General features: G+C 43.1%; 1 protein-coding gene across 1 annotated transcript; it reads right to left on the bottom strand.

Annotated features, from left to right (window-relative positions):
• Positions 1-524: 524 nt before the first annotated feature.
• pygb (phosphorylase, glycogen; brain) lies at positions 525-19,570 on the bottom strand. Its single transcript, XM_038960449.1, has 20 exons — positions 19,191-19,570; positions 17,718-17,819; positions 15,611-15,689; positions 15,356-15,459; positions 15,145-15,276; positions 14,886-14,997; positions 13,470-13,552; positions 10,650-10,793; positions 9,813-9,905; positions 7,193-7,339; positions 6,679-6,842; positions 6,342-6,456; positions 5,981-6,082; positions 5,667-5,814; positions 4,706-4,764; positions 4,353-4,494; positions 3,274-3,481; positions 2,840-2,974; positions 2,189-2,255; positions 525-1,643 (listed from the first exon to the last, which is right to left on the bottom strand). The coding sequence occupies exons 1-20, from the start codon at positions 19,431-19,433 to the stop codon at positions 1,479-1,481; spliced, it is 2,544 nt and encodes an 847-aa protein (XP_038816377.1). The 5' UTR covers positions 19,434-19,570; the 3' UTR covers positions 525-1,478.
• Between the last annotated feature and the right edge of the window lie 84 nt (positions 19,571-19,654).

The following is a 19,654-nucleotide window of genomic DNA, read 5'->3' as shown; positions in this document are numbered from 1 at the left end:
TTCTCTAGGCCCATCCCTGAGCTTTTTACAGAAACAAAGGCAAGGTGATGCTTTGTTTCAAATAACGATTCTAGCTTTAAATACTTTGTTTTGAGGATGGTATTGGGATCTGAGTATCTGGATCAAATGGCAATACCACATGGGCTGTCTGTGTAAATGGAGCCCAACTTTTTTCCCCACTAATTGGTATTTTGGCCAATCACAGATTTTTGCATCAGAGCTGATCTGATTGGTCAAGACCAATTAGTGAAAAAAAGATCTGAATTGGGCTGCCTGTGTAGATGCAGTCTTTAAAAACATACTGAAGGTTAAACAGTCATGCTGTAGTTGTGATAGTCCCCACAAATCAGAAGCAGGCTTGGTGAGAGGGTGTGGGAGTAAGAACACTCCTGTTGGACCAGTTTAAGAAGCAAGCCAGGATGCAGAAGGGTGGAGAGACATGGCAGACCACAACAGGCTGCCACTGCAGTTTGACCATTTACCTGTGGTTCCCTATACTCGAATGTAGAATGATATTCTCACACTATAATCACAAATAAAACATTTAATAATATGAACATGATTGCAGTGACAAGTGATACAGTACTTATTCAAGGATGAAAAAAGACAACTGCTTAAAAAGGTAGTTACTGAGAAACAGCATATGCTTTTTGTTTGAAGTACATTTAGAGCAAAGACATTTAAGTAATGCTACTGAAATATAGATTATACAGTAGCCATCTCAATTCAGAAGTCACACCAAGGCCATTTGTGGTGACAGCTGCTCCATAATCTCTGAAGTGTGACAACAGGCCACTGAGCATGGTTTTCCTAATAAGGGACATAGTCAAGCATCAGAACTGTTTTGCCCAAGCTGTATACTACACATTTTCAAATCAAATACAGTAGAATTGTACAAAACATTCCATTAGACCAATGACATGTTACAGCTTTAGTCCAGGCACTTGCTTCTAGATAACATTGTTTCTCTCTCTCTCTTATGAATGCTATGGTCCAAAATTGGTACATTAATGACCTGGCACTTACTTTACATATAGAGGAAAATAATCACAGTACACATTCTATAACTCTGAAATGCAATGCTTTGTCAGTGATTATTAAAACAAAATCCCCATTACAAGCCTTAGTAGCAAACAAAATGTGTTATTTTTGGTTGACACTTCTGAGTCAGTAATAGAAAAATGATATTCAGCAGTGTAAACTGTATGGTCATTACTGATCAACTGGGATTGGCATCTACAGTATACGTGCACATGGTGGAGTCAAAGACTAGCAGGAGTAATAGTAAGTAGAGGCTAGATTCAAACAAGCTTCCTTTGGCTGTTTAGATGTTGTACATGCGATCTGCCTCCGACTCTAACACCATCGCTGAAATGTTGTAATGGGTGGGCTATGAGTCAAGCCTGATGAGACAGACCTACAGCGAGGAGAGGTAACACAAGCACTTCTGGCCTAACTGGAGAGTGAAGACAGGCTCCTCATTTGCAGGATTCAACAGGGGGCTCGTTGGGGGGTGGGATCTTCACATCGGAGGGCTCCACGCCCCAGATATCCCGGGCGTACTCGCTGATGGTTCGGTCGCTGGAAAACTTGCCGGAACCAGCGATGTTTCGAATCACTGTTCTTGTCCACTCTTTAGGGTTCTGAAAAGAAAACAATTGGGAAGCTCAATCAAAATGTCGGCCACAAACAACTGCCTTCTTGTTTTGTCTAGTATGATTACGTCGAGAACACAGACAATTGTAGGTCTACACGATTGTAACGGATGTGGTAATTCAACAACCACATGGGGAACTGGTAATAGAAGCAGCTAATGGGGGTGCTGGGGTTTGCTGTAAATTGTTGCACTTTGTGACAACCCAACCGTTGAGTGCAACAGGAGCCCCAGCTGTTAATGAGACGAAAGACATGAGACGGTAACCCAACACCAGGACTGGGCTGCTGAAAGGTAAACGTGACATGCTGACTGCCCTGACCTCCCAATGGTAGAGAGAGAGATGGCTTTGCAGTTTGTGTTGGTATGAAGGTAGACAGAGCCATATCAGACAGCACCCCCTGGTGGACTTACTAAAACTGTCAATGGGGCCAGACATCACATGCTCAAATAGACAGAAGTGTACAAGAACTGTTCTTCAAACTTGTTTTCTGAAATGTTTTCATGGTATGAAATCCATTACACGTAGCCCACCTTGTATAGCTCATTGACTCGATCTTGGCAAGTGATGTAGGCCTCATAGTCAGCAAACACTTTGAACCTAAGGTGAAGAAGCGATGCAGAGTGACAAATTAATTCTTAGGTTTTCAAAACGTAGAGATATCACATCCATTTCAGATAATAAAACAGTGATCATGTACCCTATGGTAGGGATCATCAACTAGATTCAGCCATGGGCCAATTCTTTTCTTGAGCGCATGGTCAGCAGGCCGGAACACAATTACAAATAATTTACAAATTGAACGCAAAAAGCCCAACTGATATAATATTTGACTAAAACAATCATTTCAAACCTTGCTTACATTTGTACAGGATCACATATCCCGCTCTATTTTGCGTGGGAGTACTTTGGAACAGATTTACAAAATTAAAATCACTTGAAGCAAATTCTGGTGTTTTTACAGTTTATGTCCAAAAATGAATACATTTTTGCTCAGAAAACTTGGGGGGGACCAAATGTTTTTTAAAAAAAATCACCCACGGGACGAATTTGGCCCATCAGTGGGGAACCCTGCCCTATGGGCTAACAGCAGCAAGCAGGGTCAGTTCATCCTTACATTCTGAAGAGCTGACAATATGCTAATACCACTGATATGTTAACAACACTGCTGTTATTCTGCTTACCTGTCGTGGTTCATCAGCATGTTCACCACATCCTTGAAGAGCTCATGCTCTTTGGGACTGAAGTAGCCCGTCTGGATCTGATCAATCACCTGCCTCAGCTCTGATAGACGCTCGTAGTACTCCCTGGCGTTGTACCTGGGCAGATACATTGTTTGAAGGTTGCAAGGTTAACATTATGATGGCTAACATTACAGGGTAAATATTTGCCATGCGATCTTGACTGTTAAAATGACAGTTCACCAAAATTACATATTGGTTTTTGGTACCAAAACCAATTTGTCATTTTGTAATTTGGGTGAAATATCCCTATAAAATGAACAGGGAAATGTCTACTGTCCAGTTTGTAAGAAAGCACGTTTGTTGTTGCTCTGCGTCGCTTAAGTCTATGACAAGTCCCATTCATTCTGACACCAATCCAGTCAGCTCTTTCTCACCCTGTTTGGTCCATGGCATCCACATCCTCTACCCTCATGCCGAAGATGAAGAGGTTCTCCTCTCCGGCCTCCTCAGCCATCTCTACGTTGGCTCCGTCCATGGTGCCGATGGTGAGCGCTCCGTTCAGCATGAACTTCATGTTGCCAGTGCCAGAGGCCTCTGTTCCCGCTGTGGAGATCTGTTCTGATAAGTCAGCTGCAGGGATGACTGGAACATACAGCAGGGAGAGGGAAGGGCTTAACAAACATACTAGGTATATCCTACCCAGCAGTGGTGTAAAGTACTGAAGTAGTTTTTTGGGGTATTTATATTTTTGACAACTTTTACTTCAATAAAAAAGTACGTTTTTAAACAAAATAATGTACTTTACTCCTTACATTTTCTCTGGCACACAAAAGTACTCATTACATTTTGAATGCTTAGCAGGACAGGAAAATGGTCCAATTCACACACGTCAAGAGAACATCCCTGGCCATCTCTACTGCCTCTTATCTGCTGGACTCATTAACACAAATCCTTCATTTGTAAATTATGTCTGAGTGTTGTTGGATTGTGCCCCTAGCTATCCGTAAATTAAAACAAGAAAATCGTGCCGTCTGGTAATATAGGGAATGTGAAATGATTTATACTTTCACTTTTGAGAATTAAGTATATTTTAGCAATTACACTTTTGATACGTAAGTATATTTAAAACCAAATACTTTTAGACTTATACTTAAGTGGTATTTTACTGGGTGACTTTTACTTCAGTCATTTTCTATTAAGGTATCTTTACTTTTACTCAGGTATGACAATTGGGTACTTTTTCCACCACTGCTACCCAGTAACATGTAGACATACTGTATAACAACATTAAAACATTGACGTAAATACAACTGTCCAAACCATAGCTCCATACAAACAGGAGTCGGGCTCCATTCTCAGTAGCCTCGCTTTCCTTCAATGATAGCAGACAGGACTAGATAGGATTGAACCCGATTCCTCACACCCATCAAGTCCTTTCATATTGATGGTCATAAAGGAGAGGACATGAGGAAAGGAAGCCATCTGTGAATCCTTGGACAAACCATCCTCTCACCTTTCTCTGCTAGGGAGACCCTGTAGTTCTCGAGGTAGATGACCTTTAACCTGTCCCCCACCACCGGGTCGTTGTTGATCACCTGGCCCACCGCCGTGATCAGCTTGATGATCATTTTGGCCATGTGGTAGCCAGGTGCAGCCTGGGTAGAGAGGACAGCGTCAACAGTTGGATATTGATGAGGGGAAAAATATATATATATATATATGTCTGAATGACTAACTCATCTTACATCGAATATAAAGTATCACAAACAAGTCAACAGATCAGTTGTAACATTTCATTTCCATAATCAAAATACTATTTCCATGGTGACTGATTGTGTCATATACATCAGATGTCTAGCTACATACCTTTCCTCCAATTATCACAGTCCTGGGAACAAAGTGTTTAGAGGGGTCCTTTTTAATCCCTGTAGAGAAATATTATAATTTACTCCATTTCCCTCAGCTCAGTTAACTGGGATCCCGAGTGGCGCAGCGGTCTAAGGCACTGCATCTCAGTGCTAGAGGTGTCACTACAGACCCTGGTTCGATTTCAGGCTGTATTACAACCGGCCGTGATTGGGAGTCCCATAGGGCGGCGCACAATTGGCCCAGCGTTGTCCGGGTTAGGGTTTGGCCGGGGTAGGCCGTCATTGTAAAAAATAATTGTTCTTAACTGACTTTCCTAGCTTAATAAAGGTTAAATAAAATTATAATAAAAAAACGGTTCCACAGCCAGAGGGCAGTGTACACCTACTACTGGGATCTCTATCCAAATAGCTCAGAACCAAAATGACAGTGTGTCACTAAATCTGTTTTTGGTTTATTATTATGGGGTATTGAGGGGGGGGAAACAACTATTTAATCTATTTAAGAATAAGGTTGTAATGATGTTCTAATGAACAGATTTTTGAACAGATTTTTGTCTAACGATTTACTCAATAGAAGTTGCCTGAATTAAATGTGTTTACATTTTTTATTTAACTAGGCAAGTCAGTTAAGAACAAATTCTTATTTACAATGGACGGCCTACCCCAGCCATACCTTCCTAACCCGGATGACACTGGGCCAATTTGCGCCGCCCTATGGGACTCCCGGTAACGGCCGGTTGTGATACAGCCCGGGATCGAACCAGGGTCTGTAGTGACGCCTCCAGACCGAGCTGCGCCCCTCAGGAGCCTTAAATCATTAGGGATTTAAAACACTGAGCCCCTTGGGTTGCTGAAAGTGCTGGATGTGCAACCAGTCTCCACTGTGCAGTTGTTTGAAGTATGAGATTTCTGTTGGCACTAACATCACCCCATATTATGAGGTGTGGAGGAGCTCTTACGGTTGTAGAAGGTGATGATGTGGAGGACGTTGAGCAGTTGTCTCTTGTACTCATGGATTCTCTTCACATGGATGTCAAAGATAGACTCAGGGTTGATCTTCACCTCATACTCCTTCTCCAGGTAGGCTGCAAACTTCTGCTTGTTCTCCTGTAATAACACACAGAGGGGGATTTAAAGGTGGAGAAATACTTCAAAAGGGTTTTCCCAAGACTGGCCATGACCCCAGATTGTATCAACTCTATATTCTTGTGTTTTTGGGAGAAAGAAATAAAGGGTTGAGATGTTAAGAATGTGGAACTGAATGAGCAGCTACCTGTTTTACATTGGCGATGTCACAAATGAAAGCATCGTCATCAATGAAGTCCAGTAGTTTCCTCAGCTGGAAGAGGTCCGTCAAGAAATCCTCTCCAATTTTCTACGGTGAAAACAAAAAAGCATGAAAGCATAAATAGTTACCATAGTAATATAATGGAATTTGAGTATGTGGACACAGTGTGCAGACTTTTGTGGTCTTGAAAAACGACATACTGATCAGTGTCAACACAACAAAGGGTAGACATTAGTTCATTGGGTGTGCAGGACTACTAACCCACAATGAGGTTCATTCCCCAGCAGGTAGCACCAAAAAGACACTCAGAGGTACTCTGTACTCTAGCTCTGTAAAAATCTGTTACCTCAGCGATGAGGTCTGCCAGGCCTGGGTTACACAGCAGCAGCCAGCGGCGAGGAGTGATACCATTGGTCTTGTTCTGGAACTTCTCTGGCTCCACCTCATAGAAGTCCTTGAAACTGAGGACGGAGAGGCATACAACAAGTGAATATATCAGGCACACAACAAGTTAGTGGATCAGTGAATGTCTCTCTGATAGACTTGTTCAACATAGCTGGAAAGCTAATAAAACAATACTCCAGGTTTGCCTGTAAATTGTTTCATGCAAAGCAGCCACCATCACCACCTATTTTGGTTAGACTTATTTAATAATCAAACGTGAATTTAGGTGAAACACTAACACAGTGTTCTTGACGATTTCAGAGTGGATCCGGGCGACCCCGTTGACAGCGTGGGAGCCCACCACACACAAGTGGGCCATGTTGATCCTCTTGGGGTCTCCCTCCTCGATCAGGGACATCCTCCTCAGACGGTCATTGTCCCCTGGGAACATGGCAGCGATCCTCTGAGAGGGCACAGAGAATCAACTCATAAGTGCACATTCACAAAGTCAAGTACACATACATGTAGTCCCAACTTGCATTTGTGTGCTGCTGATTACTAATATAAAAGGTAAAGTTACACTGAACTCAGATCTGTGGAAAGAAACAAGACAGCACTCAAAAAGGAGGGAGGGGGGATCCTTCAGAGCATAGAAAAAGATCCACACACTCAACACATTCTGGATGAGCTTGTTCGAGCACCCAGTATCAAAAGCACGTACCAAGTCGAGATGAATGATAATATCTCCCATTTCAGAGCAGCAGAAATCAGCCTCCTTTGTCCCGAGACAGTGAGTGGACACAGAGGGCTTACTTGGAGGTGGAGGTGGTTGATCTCATAGATGATCTGCAGGTGGCGAGGCAGCAGCTTCTCAAACAGGCTGATGGGCCAGCGCTCCAGGGCCTCAGGCAGGACGGTGTGGTTGGTGTAGGCACAGGTCTGACGCGTCACCTCCCAGGCCTGGAACACACAGGGGACGAAGTAAGGAGAGAAGAGAAAAGGCATCGCAGGTCAACAATGTCTATACAATAAAAGTGCATCCGAATCACAGTTAATAAATCACAAAACATGTTTGTTGATTTGATTAGGATAAATAACTAATACTGTACATATACAAGTACAATGGAAATTGCATGTACTGTACAATATAACAGATGTGATTCCTAGCCAACTGTATTATTTCTTCTCAGTTTTCCCTGAGGAGGGAAGCATTGCCCAATACACAGGCTCCACCCAAGCTCAACACGCTGGATCAGTTACCGCGTCACGATGACTTGGCAAAACCACCCTCCTCAAACAATGCTGCCCCAAAACAGCTCTGGTTTCCAGTTCAACCAGAGTTCATACTGGGACACAGTCCCACACCTAAGCAGTCCTACCATCTACACAGCCGTCTCACTTGGTACTGTTTGTCTGACTGTCATAGTGAGTGCCAGGCCTGGGATAGGGTTTAATATTTTCCCAGTATTTTACAACTGATCCATCCTGAGAATAAAATCACTTCTCACGGGTAACCTGGTATTTCCCGCCAAAACCTGAAGTGTCATTCAAAAACATATAAATAGGCCTGTCTGGATTTGATTAGAGCTTTGATCAAGCCTGATGCTACCTGAGCCTGATGACCCATTCATTAAATACATTTTAAAATCCCAAGCGATTGTGCCGTTATCCAATACATATGATATATAGGCTACTGCACATTACGCACGACAGAAAAACATGAAAGCCCATAGATGTAGATAGCTATATGCTCTCTTGGGTAAATAAGCCGTGGCGTGTATTCATAGTGCCAAGGGAAGCCAGGCTTCCCCAAAAATTTACTAAGAAAAAAACAAATCAGAGAGAGACTCACATTTATATTTAGTCTCTCTGTGTTTCATAATTTTCCTTCAACTCACAAAAGGCTGAATGTATCTCACCGGAGAAAGCATCCGAGTGAGTTAAACAGCGCCCCTCTGTCTCTGTATGTGTAGGTTTCCATCTGATGCTGTCTGGTCCAAACATCTATGACATTGTTGAGACCCGTATCATTGAATGCAAATGCAATAGAAGCCAGCGAGGATTTGGCCTCCTTGATAACAAAATAAAAAATAATAAGAGCCAATCAGTGTTGAGCTAAACCGAGTAAGCTCAACTGTGAATGGTCCTGTCGCACCTGTCGCGATCTTTGTCCCCATGTGCAGTTACAAACCGTAGTCTGGCTTTTTTATGGCGGTTTTGGAGCAGTGGCTTCTTCCTTGCTGAGCGGCCTTTCAGTTTGTCGATATAGGACTCGTTTTACTGTGGATATAGATACTTTTGTACCCGTTTCCTCCAGCATCTTCACAAGGTCCTTTGCTGTTGTTCTGGGATTGATTTGCATTGGTGTTTTATACTTGCATACTATTGTTTGTACAGATGAACGTGGTACCTTCAGACATTTGGAAATTGCTCCCAAGGATGAATCAGACTTGTGAAGGTCTACAATTTTTTTCCTGAGGTCTTGGATGATTTCTTTTGTATTTACCATGATGTCAAGCAATGAGGCAATGAGTTTGAAGGTAGGCCTTGAAATGCATCCACAGGTACACCTCCAATTGACTCAAATGATGTCAATTAGCCTATCAGAAGCTTCTGAAGCCATGACATCCTTTTCTGGAATTTTCCAAGCTGTTTAAAGGCACAGTCAACTTAGTGTATGTAAACTTCTGACTCACTGGAATTGTGATCCAGTGAATTATAAGCGAAATAATCTGTCTGTAAACAATTGTTGGAAAAATTACTTGTGTCATGCACAAAGTAGATGTCCTAATCGACTTGCCAAAACTATAGTTTGTTCACAAGAACCTTGTGGAGTGGTTGAAAAACAAATTTTAATGACGCCAACCTAAATGTATGTAAACTTCCGACTTCAACTGTATATTTCTCAATCTTGAACAGGATTATCTATTTTCGATGCAATTTCAAATGGAATTGAAGGAGAGAGAGAGAGAGAGAGACTGCTCACGCAAGAATATTCGAGTGATAGTCTGTTAAAAAAAAAAAAAAATGCAGCTGCAATTAAAAAGACAAGGCGACCCCCGAAAGGAGATGTGTAAATTAGGCGTGCATTCAGTCCTTATATTACTGTATCATAGGCTATGCTGCAGCAAATGTAGACCTACCTGTCACAAGAAAAAAACATGATAGGTCTATGCATTGTGAAGTGCACTCCATACGGAGATGGGCTGTCAACATGAGCGTTGATGATTGATCAGGCAGACCGCAGAAGCAAGTTTTAGACATTGCATATAATTTAACAGTTCCATTTTACATCACGCTGTTGATATAAATAAATGTATTATAATTCACTGGTTTTCCGCAGTTATTTATCCCGGGTAAAGAGTGGTTTTTGGCGGCAAATCTCGGTAACTGGGTTCCCGCCATTCAACCCTAGCCTGGGAGAATACGTTACCTTGTCCCAGTCCAACTTCTCCAGATCCACTAGGATCCTCATCAGCTCAGGGATGGCCAAGGCAGGGTGGGTGTCATTCAGCTGGATGGCCACCTACCAGTGGATGGAGAGAGGAGAGAGAGTGTCAGTCATGGCCCTGGTTTAGGTCTCACTCCCCCCTATCTGAGAGATCTACTGCAGCCCTAATCCTCCACCATACCCGTTCTGCCAATCACATTCTGTTAAAGGTCTCCAAAGCACACACATCCCAGTGTCGCTCTTCTTTTCAGTTCGCTGCAGCTATCGACTGGAACGAGCTGCAAAAAACACTCACTGGACAGTTCTCAATCTCTTCATTCAAAGACTCAATCATTGACACTCTTACTGACAGTTGTGGCTGCTTCGCATGATGTATTGTTGTCTCTACCTTCTTGCCCTATGTGGTGTTGTCTGTGCCCAGTTATGTTTGTACCATGTTTTGTGCTGCTGCCATGTTGTGCTGCTGCCATGCTGTGTTGCTGCCATGCTGTGTTGCTGCCATGCTGTGTTGCCGTCTTTGGCCTCTCTTTATGTAGTGTTGTGGTGTCTCTTGTCGTGATCTGTGTTTGGTCCTATATTTTTAATCCCAGCCCGTCCCCGCAGGAGGCCTTTTGGTAGGCCGTCATTGTAAATAAGAATTTGTTCTTAACTGACTTGCCTAGTTAAATAAAGGTCACATTTGAAAAAAACGGTTGTACTAATTGTAAAATGTGTAATATTAAAGGTTGTGTATGGGATTTGAGGAACAGCAATAAGGTTGGCTTTATCAAAGAAAAAAAACAATTGACTGCTCACATTGGATATAGTGAAATACAATACCTTCTCTGGGAAGGTCTCAAAGGAGGTCCTGACGGGGTCTCTGCAGCCAAACTTGGAGGACTTGAAGCGGCGGATGATGTCCTGCAGTGTGGCGGCCACCACAAAGTACTCTTGCTTCAGACGCAGCTCCTTGCCCTCAAAGAACTGAACACACACTTAGAATTATAACACAGTCTATTCTCAAAGCAATCACTCAAGGGCAAGTTGATCCCATGTGGTGAATACCTAGCATCAGTTTAGCGTCGGACACAGATTTGCAGACATTATCGCAGGTGCAGTGAAATGCTTGTGAATAAATAGTATATTCATATATTCTATGCGTTCGGGAAAGTATTCAGACCTTCACTTTTTCCACATCTTGTTACGTTACAACCTTATTCTTAAATAGATTAAATAGTTGTTTCCCCCCCTCGATACCCCATAATAATAAACCAAAAACAGATTTAGACATTTTTGCAAATGCATAAAAAACTGAAATATCACTTTTACATAAGTATACAGACCCTTTAATCAGTACTTTATTGAAGCACATTTTGCAGCGATTACAGCCTTAAGTCTTCTTGGTTATGACGCTACAAGCTTGGCACACCTGTATTTGGAGAGTTTCTCCCATTCTTCTCTGCAGATCCTCTCAAGCTGTCAGGTTGGATGGGGAGCATCGCTGCACAGCTATTTTCAGGTCTCTCCAGATATGTTATACCGGTATCAAGTCTTGGCTCTGGCTGGGCCCTTCAAGGATAGTCAGAGACTTGTCCCGAAGCCACACCTGCATTGTCTTGGCTGTGTACTTAGGGTCGTTGTCCTGTTGGATGTTGAACCTTCGCCCCCAGTCTGAGGTCCTGAGCCGATTTTCCTCAAGGATCTCTCTGTACTTTGCTCCGTTCATCTTTACCTTGATCCTGACTAGTCTCCCAGTCCCTGCCGCTGAAACACATCCCCATGGCATGATGCTGCCACCACCATGCTTCACTGTAGCGATCATATTGGCCAGGTGATGAGGGTGCCTGGTTTCCTCGAGACGTGACGCTTGGCATTCAGGCCAAAGAGTTCAATCTTGGTTTCATCAGACCAGAGAATCTTGGTCTGAAAGTCCTTTAGGTGCCTTTTGGCAAACTCCAAGCGGGCTGTCATGTGCCTTTTACTGAGAAGTGGATTCCTGTCTGGCCACTCTACCATAAAGGCCTGATTGGTAGAGTGCTGTTCCTCGGCGTACACATCACAGACAAAGTGAAATGGTCCACCCACACACAACAGCGCCTCTTCAACCTCAGAAGGCTGAAAAAGTTTGGGCTTGTCATCCAAAACCCTGACAAACTTTTACAGATGCACAATCGAGATCATCCTGTTGGGCTGTATCACAGCCTGGTACGGCAACAGCACCATCCTCAACCGAAAGGCTCTCCAGAGGGTGTTGCGGTCGGCACAACGCATCACTGGGGGGCAAACTACCTGCCCTCCATGACACCTACAGCACCCGATGTCACAGGAAGGCCAAAAAGATCATCAAGGACAACAACCACCCGAGCCACTGCCTGTTTACACCACTACCATCCAGAAGGCGAGGTCAGTACAGGTGCATCAAAGCTGGGACCGAGACTCTGAAAAACAGCAATCACTAACTCAGAGAGGCTGCTGCCTACATTGAGAACCAATCACTAGTCACTTTAAACAATGCCACTTTAATAATGTTAACATATCTTACATTAGTCATATAATTTGTATATACTGTATTTTATAGCATCTATTGCACCTTGCCTATGCCGCTCGGACATCGCTCATCCACATATTTATATGTACATATTTCCATTCACCCCTTTAGATTTGTGTATTAGGTAGCTGTTGGGGAATTGTTAGATTACTTGTTAGATATTACCGTACTGTCGGAACTAGAAGCACAAGCATTTCACTACACTCGCATTAACATCTGCTAACCATGTGTATGTGACCAATAAAATTTGATTTGCTTGGTTTTTGCACTGACATGCCCTGTCAACTGTGGGACCTTATATAAACAGGTGTGTGCCTTTCCAAATCACGTCCAATCAATTGAATTTACCACAGGTGGACTCCAATCAAGTTGTAGAAACATCTCAAGGATTATCAACGGAAACAGGATGCACCTGGTATCATAGAAAAAGGTCTGAATAAAAAGTTATTTATTTATTATGTGTATATATATATATTTTTTATGTGGACAAAATCTAAAAACCTGTTTTTGCTTTGTCATTATGGAGTATTGTGTTTAGATTGATGAGGATTTTTTAGAATTGAATCCATTTTAAAATAAGGCTGTAACGTAACAAAATGTGATAAAAGTGAAGGGGTCTGAAAACTTTCCGACTGCACTGCATCACACTACCATGTCAGATTCAGCAAGAGTATGTATGAGAGGTGCGGGTGGATCCAACTTTGACCAAATGCTGCTTTTATTTAACCAAGGACAAACTGGGGCAGGCATAGACCTCTGCTCCACCCATACTAACTATGCTACACATATCTACATGCATCTAGAGTAATACCATTCTCAGTACATGTTGAGCAACCTTGCGGTTTCCTCATCCTAACTTGAACAGCTGACATGCTTCACGTTACACGTCGGAGTCTGCAGCACTGAGGAGATTGTGCTGAATGCTGTACTAAGACACTCCGCCACCACCACAACACATCCCTTATGACCTTATTAGGTCATGGCTGGAGAGAACGCACCACCCCCGTGTGGCCTAGTGAATGTCTTTTTCTCACACACTATTGCTGGTCATTTTCACTTTGAGCACTTGCAGAATGTCATCTCTACTCCATAAGGGTTACATAGATACTCACATTGTCGTTGGGATAGAGGACGCGTGAGATGTTCTCAGCCAGGTTGCGGTCTAACACAGCTTCAATGTAGTCACCAACATTGACTGCACAAGAGAGAGGGGACGATTTAAAACGATACAGTATTTCAATTATACATCAGCAATCTGTCAAGGTCGAGGACGATCTCTTCTTCAAAGGCTTTAGGCAGCTTGATTGTTGTGGGTCCTGCTGTGGCTGAGCAGTATAGGTACACAGTATAAAACAGCATAGATGATCTACACCTCACTTTGAAAAAGGTTTTTTTAACAGATCCTAATGCAATTGAGTAGTGGTTGAAAAAAATCCGATGCTTAATTCAAAACTGACATTAAGCGGTCACTAGAGATGTGGTTTGTCCCTTGCTGTAACCACTCGTCGATTACATGAGCCCAGGGAACCCAGTTGTTTCTCATGGCTACACATGCTTGCATGGTAAACATTAACTCAACCAAACCTGCTTCTCAGGCTCGTCTAAATACAGCTTGGAAGACCACACACACACACCTCACTAGGAGAATGGCACACCATCTTAGTACTATGTAATGTCACAGCATTTGAAATGGGATCCAGTGTTGAATTTATTTAGTCTGAGCGTGGCCAACTTCATTAAGGATTTTCTGCACAACAGTAGAGTTCCTGGAAACAGTCAGCGTAGAAAGCGCCCTAAGCTCCATGTCCTAAGAGGGTCGTATCCATGGGTAATGTTGGCAGGCTGCCCCCTCCCCTCCCCCACCAATGGTGCAATGGCATTGTGTTGGTACAGGGGGCAACACTTTGTATTCCAAACAGCTTCTTTTTTAAGGTAACCATCTCCCCCCCATTGCCACTCTTTGCATAAATACCCATTAATCTTGGCCTGACTGGACTTGACCTCAGCTCATATTAGCATAATTTCCCTGGCTCCCTCTGTCCACCTGCCATATAAGAGGAGAAACCAAGAACCCAGAAGAAGAGAACTTCAACTGGTTGAAGAGTAAGCTAACTACTGCAGGCCAGATGGCTTTGTAAGTAATAAATATTATACGAAGAAAAATCTGGATGTATTTTCCATAAATAGATCCTTAGAAACTCAAAAGAAATGTCCATCTGTGCAAAACTGGACTCACAGTTCAAGGCTGGGCTGAGGGTTTGTGGGAGCTTGGAGGGGCGTGGGAGAAGTCAAGGTCTACATACCACAGTTCTCTAGAGATGAATTAGCTCCCATAGACAGCAATATAACTGCCATTATCTATTGTGACTAGTGTATTCTTAACATAGGCCTAGCAAAGTGTCTTTTAGGCACCTGAGTATATCAGCTACAGTTAGTTTAAAGAGTAGAGTTACCAACCTCTATTGACAACAGGCTATATATCTCAACAGCTAAACAGATCTGCGCTAAAAATGGGCATGGAGACGTACATTCCTGCAGGTTGAAGTCAATGGGTGCCTTAGCAGACCACAGTCTCATGGTGTTAACTGTGTTGTTCTTGAATCCAGGCACAGGAGTGTCATAAGGCATGGCCAGGACAACCTAGGGAACAAAAAAATTAATTGTTAGGAGAAAGGAGATGGGGAAACAGAGAATTAGAAGATAAATGCCGATCGATTCAAATGGTTTGTCTGTGATCACATGGTGTATGTGTGCATGTGTACGCGTGTGTCTGGTGCACAGACTCACCTGGGTGTCCACCCACTTCACGCCCTCTGCTGTTTGCTCCACTCGGCCATAGAAATGCACAGGGAGCATGTACTCGGGACGAGCCTTCTCCCACGGGTTCCCATACCGCAGCCAATCATCAGCCTCCTCCACCTGAGAGGGAACAAAAATATGTACGGATGCAATATTACAATAACCGTTAAATGTGACCAAGAATGCCATGATCCATTACCTGCCAGCCATTGGAAATCTTCTGGTTAAAGATGCCAAACTCATAGCGGATGCCATAGCCATAGGCTGCCAGGCCTAGAGAGGCCATGGAGTCCAGGAAACAAGCTGAAATGGAGGAACGCGTGAAGGTCCATTTCTTATGGTATGCTCTACTTACATTTGCCTGCATTGGGTGAGATGTTTGAGTTTACACAGATCATGTTCAAATGTCTGAGTGTCACAAGGCATTTGTGACAAAGAGTGTTTGAAGCCTTACCTGCAAGGCGGCCCAGTCCCCCATTCCCCAAGCCAGCATCCTCCTCGATCTCCTCCAGCTCCTCTATGTCCAAGCCCAGCTGGTCAACAGAGAGAACTCATTAGAAACATCTCCTATACAGCCCCAGGCATACATCAGCATCAGGTGCCAATAGAGTTTGACATGAACTTGAGTAACCCTTGTCTGTATTGTAGAAACTTAAAGCACAAGGAGTCCTAATATAAGCCTACTATTTTAAGGTTTGAATTTAGGCAACACAGACACAGCAGTATGTAGCCTACTTGCAGGTTAGTTGGTGTGTGTGATATTTTTTTAAATCATACACTTGTAACATGATGTTCCTTATAGATTGTGTTCTGATGAAGAACAATGAGGAAATAAAACAATTATAGGCCTACATTTCTCTACGTTTTCTCTGCTGAGTGAGAACTGACTGCGGTTGACTCTCCCAATCTAGGCCTACCCGTCTACGCAACGTGGCCAACAGACCTCACACTTGCAGGCTGTGATGATGCCTTGTCTTTCATACGGAGATTCTATTTAACTTAGTGCAAACAAAAGGGTGCATTGTACAATTCTGAACAAAAAGATTGTTAAAAGCTACAGACACTGTACATTAGGTTTAAATCTCAGGTTGCTTTTGAGGAGACCACATAGACTAGGTCTACTAATCAGATATAACACTGAGATACTATACGAGAGGCATGGTAGCCTCTGCCCCAGTATCTGTCAGTTAGAGATGTCAACCATGAGTATGGCGGGTCTCCTCTCGATCGCCCAGGGAGGCTCCGATTCAAACAGCTCTGCAAGCGTTATGTCAAAATGTGTTAGTTATTCACCAAATATGGATTTTTATGTACAAATATGTACTTCCAAAAAAGGTCTATATAAAAATGTAAAAGCAACCAGGGAAAAAAAGAAAAATCTTCGGCACTTCCAATGTATTGAGCTGTTCTAGACTTCCAACCTGTGTGGCAGGAATGACTGATTTAAATTGGAGGTGCCGAATAGGCATGTTTTCGGTTGCTTGTACATTTTTATTTAGACCTTTTTTGGAAGTACATACTGGCCGTAACAGGGGTAAATGAAGATAGTTATTACCAAATATGGATTTTTGCTGAGCAACTAACACATTTTGACATTATAACGCTTGCAGAGCTGTCTAATGTGAGTTTGAATCTGAGCTTCCAGGGCTTTAGAGAGGAGACATGTCATACTCATCGTTGACATCTCTAACATTCAGATACTGGGGCAGGCAGCCTCAGTAAACAGTCTGTCTGTACTGATAGTCTCCAAAACATCACTAGCAAAGGCACCTTCATCATGAGAAATGGGGTTACAGCTACTAGCATTAAAGACATGCTCTGGAACTTTGGCGACTGAGTATTTTTTAAAACCTCCCGTTTTGGGCTGGATGTGTCAATGTGTAGTTCATACATGCATAATCTATGAGCAGAATTACTGTCTCACTTTTATTGGCCACGAAATCCCTAGTTTGAAAGCAACTGTTTTTTTAGAAGCTATGCTGCATAATTTTCCTAAAATGTTCCCCCACGTAGGCCAGCCCCCTAGCAGTTCCGAGTTCTAGCCAATGAGCTTCCTTCCGCCCCTCAACATTTGAGTGACAGCTAGCAAGATGTGCACACAGCACAGCAAGAGCGTGCATTGACGAGGTGCACATATCTGCACATGTGACGTAGTACACAATTTCAGGGTACACTTTTTGGCTCTAGAGCGTTACTTTCAGAACTACTGACTAAAAAGCATTCAAAAATATTGAAGAAACTCTTTAAATCCCCATTGAAAGCTAAAACAAAGGGAGGTCTTATAAAACATGTATTGGATGAATGGTAATATGACCCCCCCCCCCCTCCCAGTCAGAACACAGTGAGCTTCAGTGCTGGACTGTGACACTGGTGATGAAAGCATTGTACCTGGGAGAGACACTAATAAGCCCACCACACAAACCAAGCAGACAAAGTCAGGTCTGATTTTGGACTAGGGATGGATACGTGGGGAGTTTGAGGCCCACATCTTCATCCTGAATGTATGGCAGGAGGTACAGTTTTTTTTTAAAGACAATGGCAGTGCAGGTGTATGGTTTTACCTGGTAGATAGCTTCATCGCAAGCATTCTGCAGGCCCAGGTTGATCATGGTGTTCTGAAGGGTCCGACCCATGTAAAACTCCAATGATAGATAGTGGATCCTCTGAAGATGACATAGATGGGTTTCAGCATTTCAGAGATATGTAGACAGTCAAAGAAACGGTTTGGAAAAAATATATACTGTAGGCAGAATGACTCAAACACTTTGTAGCAAAACAGAGTTGTGACCTGTCATTCAGTGGCGCTAATCAACTTGAGATCATCAGAAGCTGAAGAATCTGTGCTAAAGACTTGAGCAAAGTTGGGTCAGCATGATGTCATAAATCACCAACACTGAGAACCTAGGGGGGGGCAGCTGACAACCTAAGGGGGGGGGGGGGGGGCAGCTAAGAACCAGGGGGGGCCAGGGCAGCTGAGAACCTAAGGGGGGGGGGGGGGGGGGGGGGGGGGGGGGGGGGGGGGGGGGCAGCTGAGAACCTAAGGGGGGGGAGGGCAGCTGAGAACCTAAGGGGGGGGAGGGCAGCTGAGAACCTAAGGGGGGGGAGGGCAGCAAACTGGGTATACCTCACTTGGGTTCTTGAGAGCTATGCTATTGGTAGCCGAATGCCTGAAAGTAGATATTCACCGGTGTGTTAAATTACTACTCAGCCTGGTCTCAGACTAGACGTAACGTAGTAAAATGTCAATCCGAGACACTCAAAATAGTAGGATAATTTTTGTTTGATTTGGTTACATAAAACAGATGGTTACTCATGGCAAAAACAAAAGTAGGGTGGTTGGTCGGGGTGGATGGCTGCGAGTTTGAATCTCATCATGGACAACTTGAGCATTTTAGTAACTTTTCAACTACTTACTACCTTTTAGCTACTTTGCAACTACTTAGCATGTTAGCCAAAAAATGTTTAAACCCTTCCCCTAACCTTAACCCCTTTAGCTAACCCAACTCCTAAACTGAACCCTTAGCCTAGCTAACATTAGCCAGCTAGCTAACGTTAGCCACCATGCTAGAATTCATAACATATCATATATTTTCCAAATTCGTAACATATAATATGAATTGTAATTCGTAACATATCATATATACGAAATGGGAGATGGACATTCACAAATTAATACATACAATACGAAAAGTAACACACTAAATGAAGTCTCTCGCATTTACGTACAGAATATTATGAAATGCTCTGAGACCAGGTTGCAGCCACCACTAGCAAGCTGAAACTATTTGAACAAAATAATTATTTTTCATACAGTCTATGGAAACAACTCATTGCAGTAAATTGGGTATCCTCTTTTACACATACAGGCTATCTGGGAATAATCAAATAGAAACTTGCATGAAGAGCAGACCAAGAATACAAATAACCACTTATTTCAAAATGCAACTGGACACATTGCATGTACAACAAAGTAACAAGGAAACCTAATCCCATACACTTCCTGTGTAATTTCAGGGAGATGTTTTCGCCTTTACCTTTGGATCTTTCTCATAATAATATTGCTGAGTGCGGATCCATCTCCCAACGAGGTGGTCCCTGACTGTGTGAGCCAGGGCGAAGTAGTAATCCCGAGGTGTGGCTACATTGCGATCTTTGACAAGAGTGAAGTGAAGATGCCTGTTGAAACTTTTCTTGATTTCTACGACATCGCCCAACCCTGCAATGCCACGCACGCTGATCTGTTTTCTCTTTTCATGGTCACTCAGTGGGCTGCTCATAGCTTCAGATAAACTCTACCCGAACTTGTGCAAGGTTTGAATTGATTAGAAGTTGAGTTGAGAAGATCCACGCCTGATAGCCCTTGATGGCAGACAGTTGGTTCCTAGAAGAAAAAATACTTCCTCGAAACACACCCCTTAATTCTATCAGTTTGGATTGATGGGAGGGGAGTGTGTTCGCACTTGTCTCTTATTGGTCCATCTGTGCGAAAAAGAATACG

The sequence above is a fragment of the Salvelinus namaycush genome, chromosome 22 (genome assembly GCF_016432855.1).
Source record: "Salvelinus namaycush isolate Seneca chromosome 22, SaNama_1.0, whole genome shotgun sequence".
In the NCBI taxonomy this organism is placed as follows: Eukaryota; Metazoa; Chordata; class Actinopteri; order Salmoniformes; family Salmonidae; genus Salvelinus; species Salvelinus namaycush.
Note: the sequence above shows the minus strand (reverse complement) of the source record. Positions and strands in the feature narration are given on the sequence as shown.